General features: G+C 38.2%; 1 protein-coding gene across 4 annotated transcripts in view; it reads left to right on the top strand.

The window, feature by feature from the left end:
* The window catches only part of myh10 (myosin, heavy chain 10, non-muscle), a 42724-nt gene that overhangs the window by 6402 nt on the left and 22065 nt on the right, over window positions 1-14257 (top strand). For 2 of the 4 annotated variants that reach the window (XM_068321635.1, XM_068321636.1), the window contains exons 3-8: window positions 1781-1937; window positions 9312-9339; window positions 10671-10773; window positions 10933-10962; window positions 11236-11250; window positions 12172-12189. In XM_068321635.1, coding sequence (XP_068177736.1) covers window positions 1781-1937; window positions 9312-9339; window positions 10671-10773; window positions 10933-10962; window positions 11236-11250; window positions 12172-12189 — 351 coding nt within the window. The remainder of the gene's footprint in view (window positions 1-1780; window positions 1938-9311; window positions 9340-10670; window positions 10774-10932; window positions 10963-11235; window positions 11251-12171; window positions 12190-14257) is intronic. The other 2 variants (XM_068321639.1, XM_068321638.1) reach the window with 2 other exon arrangements.

Consider the following 14257-nt stretch of genomic DNA (forward strand, 5'->3'; position numbering starts at 1 on the left):
GAAACGGCTTGATACCTTTTTTTTTTCCAATGAGAGAATTAAGCATTGGTTTTTCAAGAGGGTTTGAACCATTATAACTAGTCAAACAAAGTTCTGGCCCATGTTGACCGCTATTTATATCTTAGAAATTGTAGGTAGGTTCCCATCTCCTTGCCCGCTGTTACAAAAATCCCCCAAACACCCCCTGGAGTCCTTCATTAAGGACAGCCAGCTGAGTCATCCCTCCCTCCTTTGTCTGTTGTCCATCCTGCGTCTGTAGCACTTATCTGTCTGCTTGGCCCTGTGCCCATCATAAGAGGATGTTGTTGTGACATGTCTATAGTTCGCTCTGAACCGCATTACGTTCATTCTTTTGTGGGGAGTTACAGACCAACATTCACACATTCAGATCTGTGAGTGTTGGAATCTGTAGTAACAAACACTGTTACTGCTGCTGATTCCAGAGGGACAGATCAAAAAGTGGTGACGTTGCATCGCACAAAAGTGTTTGGACACATTAAGTGGGGAAGTGGGGAGGGGGTTTTGGTGTCCATCTGTTGGCATTGCCCACAACCCTCACACATGTTGGCAACTGCACCACCACCAGTGATTTGTCATTTATTTTCTTATAACATTGAATGAAGAACACATAGTGTGATACTGGTTGATTCAAGTTGGTGTCATTGTAACATAAGTTCAGACATTTCTGCACAAGAAAGTCATTTTTGTAGAAATATTGTTTGAAATGTAATTAGTATGCTAGATGTCGGTTTCCATGAACAATCAGTCAGACTATAAGGCTCAAACAATGATGGGATTTTTGTGCACTCTTCGAGTCTTGTTAAGAAAACATGTTTTGCAGTGCAGTGAAGAACATAGACCAGAAAGGTTTGCACTGTAAAGGTTTAAAAACTTAAAAAAGGTTTTAAGTAAGAGTACAGAGTATTAAACTGTCATATCTTTTCTGCTGAGGCAGGAATAAAAAGCTTCGGAAATATCTTGTTCGTGTTTATTTATTTATTTATCGTGTATCCTGATAATTTAAGAATGTACCAACAGGGATTAACCTAATTGTATGTGCAGCCATCTCCATTATTTAGCTGAGGATATGATATAATTACGTGGATTGTTACAATCCAGCTCATAGGCCACAACAAGACATGGCAATGCATCCAAGTTAGTTAGAATGATGAACACTTATTTAATGAAGACTCTTATGAGAAGAAGCAAACAAAAACAGGGAGAAAATGGCTCTGGCCGTGACATAGATGAAAAGCTTGATTGCTTGCTGGGTTGGTCTGTCTGCTGTGGAAAAAAGGAAATAATGAACAGACAAATAAGAGGAGGTCTGGGATAGGGTGTCACTGACAGCTGTATATTCCATTAGTTGTTGGACAATTGTCTCATCCTTGATTGCACACTGTAGTGTAACTACATGTAACACAGTTTCAAAGCTATTGTATTACTTCCATCTGATGTCAGGTCCATGTCATGGTCAGAGTTGGACAGTCTGAAGTGATGCAACACATTCTGGGGGTTTATTGTGCAGTAAGGTCCACTATACTTAAAAGTTCCTGCTAATCTAGTGTACGCTCAGGAATTTCTCAGGTAGAAAATCCACTAACAATACCCTTGAAATGCTCTGTTATCAGTTTATTGTCATACACAACCCGAGTCATGTGGTGTTTCAGAGATATTTAGCGTGATGTCAGGATTAGTACCAGATACTGACACTGGATCTGATCTAACTGTAATGAACTCCTATTAAGAAACTGATCCATTTTTTCTTCTCTTTTTATAGACATACTCCGGTCTCTTCTGTGTGGTCATAAATCCCTACAAAAACCTACCCATCTACTCAGACAATATCATTGAGATGTACAGGGGCAAAAAAAGGCATGAAATGCCCCCTCACATCTATGCCATCTCAGAGTCTGCATACAGATGCATGCTGCAAGGTAAGTCTGAGTCTAACGGCTCTATATGATTGCTCTTCATCTGTGGATTGTCTGCTTTCATTGTTATGTAATTTTTTTATGCTGAATGTTTGTTTGCAGTGTAGTATTTTTATCATAGTGTAGCAGTTCAAAAGTCATTCTGTTTCTCGGACAGCCTTATGATTACTACACTTCTTCTAAGAACTGATGTCTTATAATGCCCTTGGTCCAGTGAGTTAAAGACTGAACACCATCCTCCAATGTGCTCCTCAGCATTAATGTGGCGATACATTTCACTCAGGAACATAAATCTTGTACCCTGGTGGATGGCAAGCTTCCAGGGTCTGTAAGCAGTGACTGACTGGGATCAGACCAGCGAGAACAGAGATGTTGACCCTATTGTACTCCACAATAGGTTCTTTGTATGATTTTCGACGGCAGACCAGTGGGGGTGGTGACAAACTGGACAGTTCCATCAGTCATTTTAGGCTGTTTTGCTCATGTTGGTTGACAGGAGGAAGTTTCTGTTGTGCCACCAGGAGGCTATATGGCTGTCAAGATGCCAACTGCCTGTTTTTTTTGTCATCACAAGTGTGAATATTAACATATTTTTTTGTTAAATTTCAGCCATGGTATGAGAAACACTTCACTAAGCAATGTTCAACAACGATCTCAGTTCTTTTACTGTATGTCTGACAGTATGCATATCTGACCTGTAATTCTTAATGCACTGCTGCTCCAACCCAGTTTCAGATGTGCTCTTATCAGAGCTGACAGTGTTGTGGTTGAAAAAGAGGTTTGTAGGTTGGAGATTAGTGGAGACCAGCTGCTACTAAGCTGTTGCCCTGAACATTTAAACAAAATGGTTAATATAATGAATATCCATCTTAATAGACATGCGAGTTGGACTGGAAAGTCCCTGCTGCCATCACAAGGTCAGGAGTTCACCCTGCAATTCACTGCTTCAGCACTTCTTTGATTCACTGTCATGCTACTGGAACCAGGAAGTTGAATCGAAATGCAAAGTTCTTCACAATTCCGAAGGAATCACAGTTTTAGAACTTGGTTCTCTATATCCAACTTGATCTCTTGTAATGAACATTTCATAACATTTTTCTTACCGAACCTTTCACATTAAAAAAAACCAAAACTTTTGCAGTGTCAGTTAATGTCTGAACAGGACAGACTGCTTGAAATAAATAATTTGTTACCTCTTATTAGTGGCCTTTGTACAGATTGACAGATCACATTCACAGCTGAAGGGTGTCTGAACCTCGCAGGGATATGTTAATTACTTGAACATTGCTGTAGAGCCAGTCAGTGCTGAGGTGCAAGGTTAAATGAAGTGTTACTTAAACAAAGACAGGCTGTGCAGACCCCTAGATCTTTCTGCACATCTGTTATTGATTAGCAGTCCAAATACTTGACATAATTGCCCTCACTGCTCAGTCAGTGTGTTAAATTACTGACATGCAAGAAGATGAATGTGTTGTAAGGAAATGTTCGCTGGAATGAAAACGTGTAAAATGATTGCAAGAGTGGACATACATTGAGCATCTGCAGAAAGCATACCTATAATAGGGCACCTCTGGTGTTTGAACAGGGCATTAGGTCACGCCAAGCAAAATAAATTATTTTTTCTCATTAACATCTCATCTGCTTTAGCAGCAGTGAACTTCACCTCTCATTTTAGCAAAATTACTGGTAGTAATAGAAGATGAAGTGAGTTATTTGTCGAATGTTACATGACGTTATTTATTGTAGAATGTAATCTGTTTTTTTAGAGATGAGTAGTGGAATGTTCATAGTAGCATTTAAGCTTTCATCAACCGGGTACCTATGAGGTCTAGGGCAACTGACAATGGCTCTGATGCCCCTTGTTCCAATACGTAAGACTGAATTCTTTCTACTTCAGGTTTAAAAGAAAAACGCAAAAACAAATGACAGAGCATAATAAAATCACAGTTTCAGATACATTTCTAATGGATTTTTGATCATCTTTTTTTGATAAAATGCAAGGCACCACATTGCAAAACTGGATAGCCCTCATAAAGTTCTTTGTTCAATGCAATGCTAATTTATGTCATATAATTTCCTAATTTCCAACCTGACACCGTAAAAATAACACCTTATAAAATAAAGTACGGGTACAGGGTCATTTCAGCTCAAGTTTTTTTTATACGTCGGTTTAATAAAAAGTTGCATGGAAAAATAAGTTTACATCATTTCACTTGACTTAACGTTTGTTCTCCACAAATACTGGATTCTTAAAAATGCTGCAAAACTGTTAAAAGCACACAATACCATGTTACCGTACAATAAACAAGAATAAAAGCATCATATTAAAACATGTACATATAGTTCCAGGTATCTACCGTCAAATGTCAATTGGGATTTGTTTTCAATTCATTTTAGTTTATGTAAACATTTGGTCCTTATAATTTAATCATTCAGGCGAAGTTTTTTTAAGCGCATCCAACAGCCAGAGTCAGCTGTTGATGCTGACGATCGACAGGACGGTACTGTAGCATGTAGCATGTGACTTACCTTAAGAGCACAGGAAGAGGAGAGGGAGGGGGGAGGTATTGTCATTGAGAGGCATCAAAAAAGATCGTCATTACAAACATCATCATGGAGTTGTGGCAGAAAGGAGAACAGCAGTACAGTAGTTGGATATGGTGACGCGCTTTGTTCGTATCTCGTTTGTTTGTAAGTTGAGTACTACCTGGATTGTCAAGTTGTAAGAGTGTATTTAATGATAACGTCACCAAGTTGTCTATTGAATTAGATGTGTTGCTAGTCCAGTGGCTTATTCTATGTCAATCCAGCACACAGTTGTCATTGCCAACCATATTCAACTACCTCATGTCTCATGCATGATAAAAAACAGTCCATAGTATCATAATAAATGTAATCATGGAAAATGACCATTGTACATTTTCACAGCTGTTAAGCTAGTTTTTCAGCATGAAAAAGTTGGCTGTCCTTCTGTTTGTAATTCTTGGTCGACGAGCTTATTTGTAGCTTTAGCAGTATATCTAATTCATCTTGTGGACTCTGGTCTGTCCGTGCTTTTTCATTCAGCATGGACAGAAAAACTCCATTTCCTCACATTAAATAGACTACATCATGGAAATGAATGAGTTGACTTCATCACCCTGAATAGTCAGCTGATGTGTTTCTGTTGTCATCGCTTTGGTTGAATAGCAACTAAATCAGTTAGCAGGACTTTCTGAAGGGAATGTTTGCCCTCCAGGCATCACTGCAGCTATCATGTGGCAGACTGGTGCTGAGGCCCAGCAGCCTTCGATGAACACTCTAGTTATGAACTGAGAGACAACCTCTAATATTTAACTGTCACCAGTTTGTGACCTGGAGACAGCAGGTCTTATGAACTGGATACTTTTTATATAAACAGTACTTTTATCCCCATTTTTATAGTCCTCTGATGGAAACAATACAAACAAGAACCAATGCAGTCACAGACTGCAACATCAAAATTTTACCCTGACCTACTTGCATACATAGGTAAAATATCAAAGCTAGTGTTCTGACCTACTGTCATAGATCAAAACACTAGCTTTGATCTATGGTCTTACTCACACTGACCTTCTCCCTCGTCTTTCTATCTTTTCCGGTTCCTGAGTACAAAAGTTGAAATCTGACCTTGACCTAATTTTCTCAAGGTCATCATATCATTTTCATCCCCTTACCCGCCCGAGTAATGTGCTTTTTGTTTCATCTTTCCATCTGCAACGGTTATGAAGATATTTGGTGGACTAACTAAGGGATGGACAAACACTGACAATTACAATACATCACCACTTTGAGGTGGGATGTCATGAATATATATATACAGGTATACACACACACACACACACACACACACACACACACACACACACACACACACCCACAGCCGATGAAGCGGTTAGAAGACGAATGAATGAAAACAGTCCTTTTGACCATAAAGCAATGCTGCAGAACTAAACTAACACCCTTTACTTGAGTGGTTTTCATCTACACAGACACACAAAGACACATAAGCTTAATTGTGTTTTGCAATATTTGCAAATTGGTGAAGGAAAGTGAAGCCTTTCACATTGACTGAATCATATCTTACCACTATGTCTGCAGCCAGTCTGATAACAGAGACACCAGCTTTCTGTTTGTGTGTGATTCAGATAGGGATGTGACTGTAAAGAGAAACGGTTGATTGTGTTTTTATGTATGTTGCCAAGAGAAATTCAGAGGGACCTGAGTTGCTTGAGTGTATGTGGGGCTCGCATGCTTGTGAAGCAACTCACCCTTGTTCAGTATTAAACCACTGGAAGTTCAATGGTCAAAACCAGGAAACCCAGGTTGTCCCTGGTGAGACATCCCAACTCTGTCCGCTTCAGCACATTGTTTTATCCCCAATCAACATTATCTGAGAAAATAGTCCTGTTTGAGATTTATCATGTACAAACAGTTATTCATGGCTAAAAGCTGGTGACTCCTCAAACTGAAGAAAAGATTTACTTGTTACCCTTCATCACAAACTGTGCCAACGTACAAGGAAGCAGTTCCTGATAAAAACGTAGAATTTTTGTATACTTTTTAGAGCATCTGGAGATATTTAACATATTGGAATGTTCATATGACATATTTTAACACATGTATATTTAAATACAAAATAAATGTCCTTTTAAGGTCATGAAGCTGCCAGACTAACAAAGTTAAACTAGATTATTATAGTCAAGGATTAAATATGTGCCCATCTTTAAGAACAAGGGAGATGTGCAGAGTTGTGGCAATTACAGAGGAATAAAACTGATGGGCCATACAATGAAGTTATGGGAAAGAGTAGTGGAAGCTAGACTAAGGGCAGAAGTGAGCATTTGTGAGCAGCAGTATGGTTTCATGCCAAAAGAGTACTACAGATGCAGTATTTGCTTTGAGGATGTTGATAGAGAAGTACAGAGAAGGCCAGAGGGAGCTGCATTGGGTTTTTGTAGATCTGGAGAAAGCTTATGACATGACTTATGACATACATACAAACATACATATTTACGAATGTACAATTTACATACATTACAATTTACAACCACCCACTTTACAATTTACAGCCTACAACCTACACGGCTCATACATGTAGGTCACCGCACAGGCGCAAACAACAACATTAGACCAGCAACACTGACAAGCCAGCTCGTGATTGGGTAGATCACATGACATTAAAATAGATGTCAGCCTATCAACCACTCCGTCACCTGATTACAATACAGGATAGCCAATAAGGTGATATCTGCTGTTTCCTGGAATTGAGGTCACCTCGCAATTGCAGATACGGTTCTAAGCCAACAACCACAAAAACAAAAAGTTAGCTACCAAATTACCTAAAATCTTTAGCCCTTTGTATTTTTGTGTTAAACTTAAGTTTAAGTATAAACATGAGTGGAGGAGCTGGACCAAGTAAGAAAACAAAAACTTAACACTTTCATACGAAATGGGAGGAGGACTTTTATTTTTCATTATGACAAAAACGAATGCCACCACCGAAGCTTCGTTCTGCATGAGTCACTTCATGTTTAAGAACAGTAAGTTCTTCCAAGATGGAGAGATGGTAAAAGAGGCACTTAATAGTTAATACTTTCAAGAGGAAGATGCAACATCTCTCCCCCAAAGCTGCAGCGCCATGATTTTGCAAACTTCCAGAACCTGAGTTCAGAGTTGGAGATGCAAGGAACGCCCTGACGGTCCACGCTACACAGACCAGATTAACGATTGTCTGTCAAAATTTGACAAATGTTTTTGAGACTTTTCTTTGCTTAAGCTAGTTGCTACGTTCAAGTGCTATCCTTTTCTGGGAGATGCTGAGGTTGATTCACTCACATCAAAATTGCAGGACAGTTTCACCAGAATGCTTCTGGAGTGGAAGATGAGATTTTGATACAACGAGCAGACATTCAGTTAAATTTACTCACAGAAGAAAAGTACCCCAATACCTTCTTGACTGCATTATTCAGCTGCATTATTTATATCCGTCAGTCTTTTCCCACATTAAGTCTAAGTACCATTCCTCCATGACTGGTGGTCATTTGAAAGTGTGCTTGAGGCTGGCTGTCAGCAGCTACTGCCCAGACTATGTCACTGGCGGATTCCATATATAGTTAACTGTGTTGTGCAATATGGGCTTATGCGGTTATACAACGCACATCAACATAAATTGTAAATATAAAGAATTCCCAATATAGTTAGAAATAAACCTATGTTTTACTTTTTTGTAGTGGGTAGATCATTATAGCTTGGTCATATAAGTAGCTTGCCTGCTGAAAAGGTGTGATCACCCCTGGTGTATATTTTCCTACTGGATGAGAGGAACTCACATAATACAGAGTTCATTCTGTTTTCTCATCAAGCAGTTTTCATGTCTTTACAAAGGATCTCACTTTTATTTAGTCTTACTTTTTCATTATAACATTACATCCATTAGGTTTTGACGACCTGTCATTCTGACTGGGAAACAGAAAAACTCAATACTGTTGCAATTTCTGATTGCTGAAATAAACAGTTCCTTAGTCAGGTTGCAAGCTCTTGTTGCCTTGCAACCATTTGTTTCATGCAAACATGAGGACGGGGCTATTTTAGGCTGTTGCACTGGCACTTAGCTATATATAAAGTCACAAAAGATGTGTCTTTCCCCCTTTTATTGATTGCTTACCTCTCACTAGTTGATGTACTGGTGCACCAGTATGCCTATAATCAGTCACCAGTAGCTTCTTCAATTAACAAACGTGTCGACTGTGCAATACAGTTACGGTATAAATTAGTTGAGACCAAGCACTTTGCTTAACAGGCATTTACAAAGAGAACTACGGGAAACTGGACGCATAATTCATCTTAACTACTAAACCGATTTACGACTCTAACATAGTTGACATTTATGGAATTGGAAAATAAATTTATTTGATTTGCTTTCAAGTTGTAGGGATTTTTTTATGAATATCATTTAGTTTTTGTGTTTAAGATGACATACAGATTTCAACTCTAATTTTGTTTGAAATATTGAAACATCACGTGAAACCTACACAGCTTTATGATAATTCCTATTTTTACACTATGTCAGGGTTTTAGTGCTAAAAGTGCAGAGCAACACAAAGTCAAAGGGCAGGATGAATCTTGACCCTTATCTAATCTTTGCTCTGGTTGCACAGATGACCATGTGACAACAGGAGGGTCCCATCTTTCTGGAGGGGCATTGAAAATCCCCTTGAGGGTTAAATTTCAAATCCACAACTTGTTAATAAGGCTTTACTATTTGCACATGAGAGACTGACTCACACTAACAGTAGAGGCTGACTTTTATTTTCCTCCTTTTCTTCCCCATTTCTCCTTTTTTCTTGTCTTCCACAGATCGAGAAGACCAGTCCATTCTTTGCACGTGAGTTTCAAGCTCAGTCCACTTCTTCTTGGATTTTTGTTTTTTATGCTCCAAACGCATTTATTTCAGTCAATCTTTATGAGGTTATAAATTTATTTTTGGTTTAAAAAAAAAAAAAGGTCAGACATAATACTCTTGCATCTGAGATAATGTTTGTTTGTGTGTCTGAGCAAAGGTGTAATTAAAAATTTAAAGTGACAATAATGCATTAACTAGTAAAAGTATATTCAAGAAGTTCAAGCATACCAGCTGCCCTGACGGTCTTGGGGGTTATTTTTACATCATGTATCTCAGTGACATTAACCAGACACCCAGGACTTGATTGAAAAGTGAAAAAATGTGGAACTGAGAAATGCCAGACATTTCTGCTCCAGTCCTCAAGCAGTTCATGGTGTGAAGTATCTACAGTTGACCACAACACTTTGCAAAGGTTATTCCAGAGAAACTATTCAGACAGAAGCCATGCAGCTGATAGCTCAATCAGATTACAGGTTATAAGGTGGTAATGATAGATTGTGCCTTCTGTTTACACACTGGGGTAAAACACATCATAATGTTGATCTTAACATCAAATAATGAAAAATATCAGCTTTAAAATAATCAACTTTAGCACACAGGCTAACAAATAAAGCCTGCAGGTTTGTCATAGCACCAAGATTATATAATATACTAGCATCTGTTGTAGTCATTACATTTCAAATAAATTAAAATTGTTTACATGAAAAAATGTATTTTAGTTACATTTTATTACTCAACAAATTAGAGGAATTTATTCAATTCAAGGAAGTATTTAAAAAAATATTAAAGATAAATGTGTTAAATAAACAGTAACATTGACAATCTCTCTGTTGTTAACTGACAGCATTTACTGTGTAGACATACTGTCCTGGTTTTAACTCTCAGACCATCATATTTGACTCAATCTGTAAGCAAAACATCATTTTCTGCATACTTGCTGTATGCAGATTTGCACTTATTGTAAAACCTCAGGTATGCTCTACTGTAAACTCATCCCCACTAAAGGTTTTTCTTGGCTTGGTGGACTTCCAAAGATTTATTACTTTTTTCATACTGTGGTCATCATATGACTGAGAAGGCTACACACCCCAGTTGCCAGGAAACACACACCTAAACACTGCAGTGATGTTGATAGAAATAAAGAATAATATAATAAAAGGACACATGATAAGAAATGCGTTTAATCTTGTTGTAGGTTTATGTTTGTGCTTTTCTTTGTATACATGTAGATCTATGTATGAAAAGTGAATGTTTGACTCTAATAGTGTTTTTTGAGGATGTTATTGTTTAGTTTTTGACGTCTTCTGTCTCAGAGGGGAATCAGGAGCAGGAAAGACAGAAAACACCAAAAAGGTCATTCAGTACCTGGCACATGTTGCCTCCTCCCATAAAGGAAGAAAAGACCACAGCATTCCAGTAAGTGTTGTCCGTCGTCATCCACAGGTATAGTTTTGGTCAACAACGCTTGAACGGAATATCCCTGTTGAAATGTGTTGAAATATGAATATGTGATCATAATTTAAATAACATGGATTTTAAAACATTGATTTGTCTGCATTTGTCTGTCTCAAACAGCCAGAATCACCAAAACCAGCAAAGCTACAGGCAAGTCTTAAAGCCGTCTTCTTCATGGTGCTCTTGTGCATGCTCCCCTCACGTCTCCTGACACACACACACACACACACACACACACACACACACACACACACACACACACACACACACACACACACACACACACACACACACACCAGATGAACTTGCTTTGGTCTCATTAGATGAACATCAAATAAAGTTGCCCCATAGTAGATTGTATTTTGTAAAGCTACACTAACAACAATGTATTTAGCGTTTAAATTCTCTCTCTCTCTCTGTCAGGCACAAAATGCAGTTGTAAGTAAAACTTAAACTTGCATGATTAATATATTGTGTGTGATGTGACTTTGTTGAACTTTCTATAGTGTTGTAGTGAATTGCTAGTCTGTTTCACTTATAAGCATCAGTTGAAGACACCTAAATGATTTAGGGGTGGGGGTGGCACAGTAGGAACTGATCATGCTGATGTCACAATGCGTTCTGCTAGAATTAGTCATCTTCTTACCTGGGGGAAGAAGTAAGTCTGTGATGAGCAACAACAAGTGCATCAAAGTCAGGTGAAATCTTTGGATGTTATGATTCTTGCTGCAGTTGAAAGTAGTCGTCTAGGAGAAAGTTCATGTGTATTTGGTTTTAAAAAGCACAAGCACACGTTGAGTTTGACTTTAATGAAGAGTTTTTTACTTGGATGATTGCCTGATTTGCAAAAAGACCCATGTCTAGTACATAAGTAGAGTTTATTCACAGCAAAGCACATCCATGGTGAACGCCGAGTCAGTCTGTCGGCCCGTTTTCATCAAACAGCTTCCACATTTTATGTCCGTCATTCTTTTTTTTGCACTTTGGCTCAGACTCTAGCGCTTCACTTTTGTTATTACAGCAACATCATTTTCTAAACTGAATCCCAAGTAATTTGGTAAATTATGCCGGTCATGAAAGATGGCCTCTAATCTATTTTGAGATGTGCAACTCGAAGTAATCTTTACATTAATATGTCATTCATCAACTGCGCTGACGGCAGTAACCTCAAAATGTTGAAACTGATGTTTGAAGTAGTGTTTTAACTTCAACCTGCCGATTGTAGATGAAGTGATTAATTGGAATCCTTGACTTAATCACATATTTTTTAAACTACTGCAAAAAGGTGGTATTCCTTTGTATTCATGACATTAATACAATTTATTTTCCATAATAATTGACTCTCCCCATATCCCACAGAGTGGACCCTTGATTTATGTGAGTAGTATGTAGTTTTTCACCTCTCTCACCTTACCTCCCTACAACACTTGGTGCTTTACCCACTCTGCTACCTGCTCTTTAACCTTAAAAATAACAATTAACTCTTAACTGTTGCCGGAAGTGGGGTAGTAGATGCTTTCATCCACATTAATCCACCTGCTGTAGTTCTGTTTTAACCTTTACATTGCATGATCTATTCCGCCAGTCCTCCAAGTGATTACAATTGACTTCTGTCGTTTACATTACTGTACTTATAAAGTGAGGACATCACATTTATGTTTCAAGCTCATATGTGTAGAATAAGCCAAAGCAGAGTTTTCCATGATTGCTTCACATTAAAATCCATTTTATTGGATGTTGTTTATATTTTTATTCAGTGCGTAGACATAATAGATAATGGATAAGCAACAGAACATTAAGCAAACATTTATGTCAAATAGGCTCAATGTGACTCATTGGTTTTTATCGTCATCATCTTGACGCTCATCTTAATCACTTAACTTGCATTTGGGACCTCTTTCAATCTTTAAATTAATTTTGAAGGCTCTGTTGGTGAAGATGAATCCTCCAAATTGGTTCGATTATGTCAAGATGAAAATACTGTGAATCATTTCCCAAGCGGTGCTCTCTGATTTTTTTCCTAGTTGAAAGAATAACTTTTAATATTTGTCGCGCCTTGTGACCTCTGGAGCAGATGTTGAGAAATGAATACGCATGACTACTGGCCTCAAAAGATTTAGTGGAACAATTTTGACTGACCCTCTTTGACGCCACTTAATCCATTCTAAAACACAATTCTAAAACAGCCAGCACTTCAGTAACAGACGTACTGATCACTATGAGCCGTAAATGGTTTCTGAATGTGTTTTTGTAGTGACTGTTAATGTCTAGATCATCAGTTTTTGAGAAATGTGATTTTAAGTATTCACACAATAGACTGTCTGAAGTGGAGGAACCAATGTTGATGTTGTTTGTCTGAACATGCCCCCTTTGCAATATGGGTCAACTTCTGCTAAATTTACCCCCCACCAATTGATATCAGTAATCTGCCATTTGTTTTTATGTGCTCAGGGCAGGTCACACAGATGGAGAGGTTGCCACAGAGCAATTTTAAATACCATGCTGTACCACAGGCCTGTTTTTATTTAGAAACAAAGGATTAGGGTTTGGATTGTCTGCTTTCTGTGGACTTTGCCATTTATTTCTAATAGTAGAACGATCATGTTTATGAAGCTCACCCTTGTGTTGTTCCGTCTGCTTAACAGCTCTATTAAAAGTCGCCCATAGTGCTCCTCAACCCAACATCACTTTTCAAGTCTTACAATCTGAGTGCTGAGTTTTCATTCCACAGAATTCCCTAATGTGGAAAAGTACCTCCTTAAACCTTAAACTATTCTGGACGTAATGGGAAAATAGTCCATTCGGCCACAAGAGAAGTTGTTGCAAAAGCAGCATTGCAGAACTCATTTTCTTCTGTCAGTTGTATTGGATTCTCTGGTCATGACAAAGCACACAATGTGGTTTGAATGGAAACAGTGGGCCACCTGTCCAAACATCTGCATAAGTCTCTCATTTATTTTTTCAGCCTCTTCCTGGTGTCCAGACTGACAGAAAAGCCAAGTGTTTCTGTTGTGTGAACACATTATTCTTGTCATGACAAGAGAGGCTATCTGGCTTTTCTCAAAATTTAGAAAGGAAAAAACCCCCCAAAAAACCCAGAACCATTTCTCCACATATTTTCTTCTGGGTTTCTATCAACATGAGTCACCGTTAGTCCTCATTCAGTCAGAGAATATCTCTACTCTTTCAGTGGTAAAGTTAGTGGGTAACTGGCTTTACGGGATTAACTCAAATTGTATGCACTTAGGGGAAAAAACTCCCAAGGATGAGTGGTTTTAGCACTTTTTGCAAATATGATATTATTTGTTTCATTACTTTTAAGAATAGTGATGAAAACATAAAAGAGATGGTTAGTTGACTTTGTGGTGCTTTCCAGAAGAACTGTCTGTCAAACAGCTACTTTATTATTACTGACTTTAATGGGAAACCTCAGGAATACAGGACG

This window comes from Antennarius striatus, chromosome 8 (genome assembly GCF_040054535.1).
Source record: "Antennarius striatus isolate MH-2024 chromosome 8, ASM4005453v1, whole genome shotgun sequence".
In the NCBI taxonomy this organism is placed as follows: domain Eukaryota; kingdom Metazoa; phylum Chordata; class Actinopteri; order Lophiiformes; family Antennariidae; genus Antennarius; species Antennarius striatus.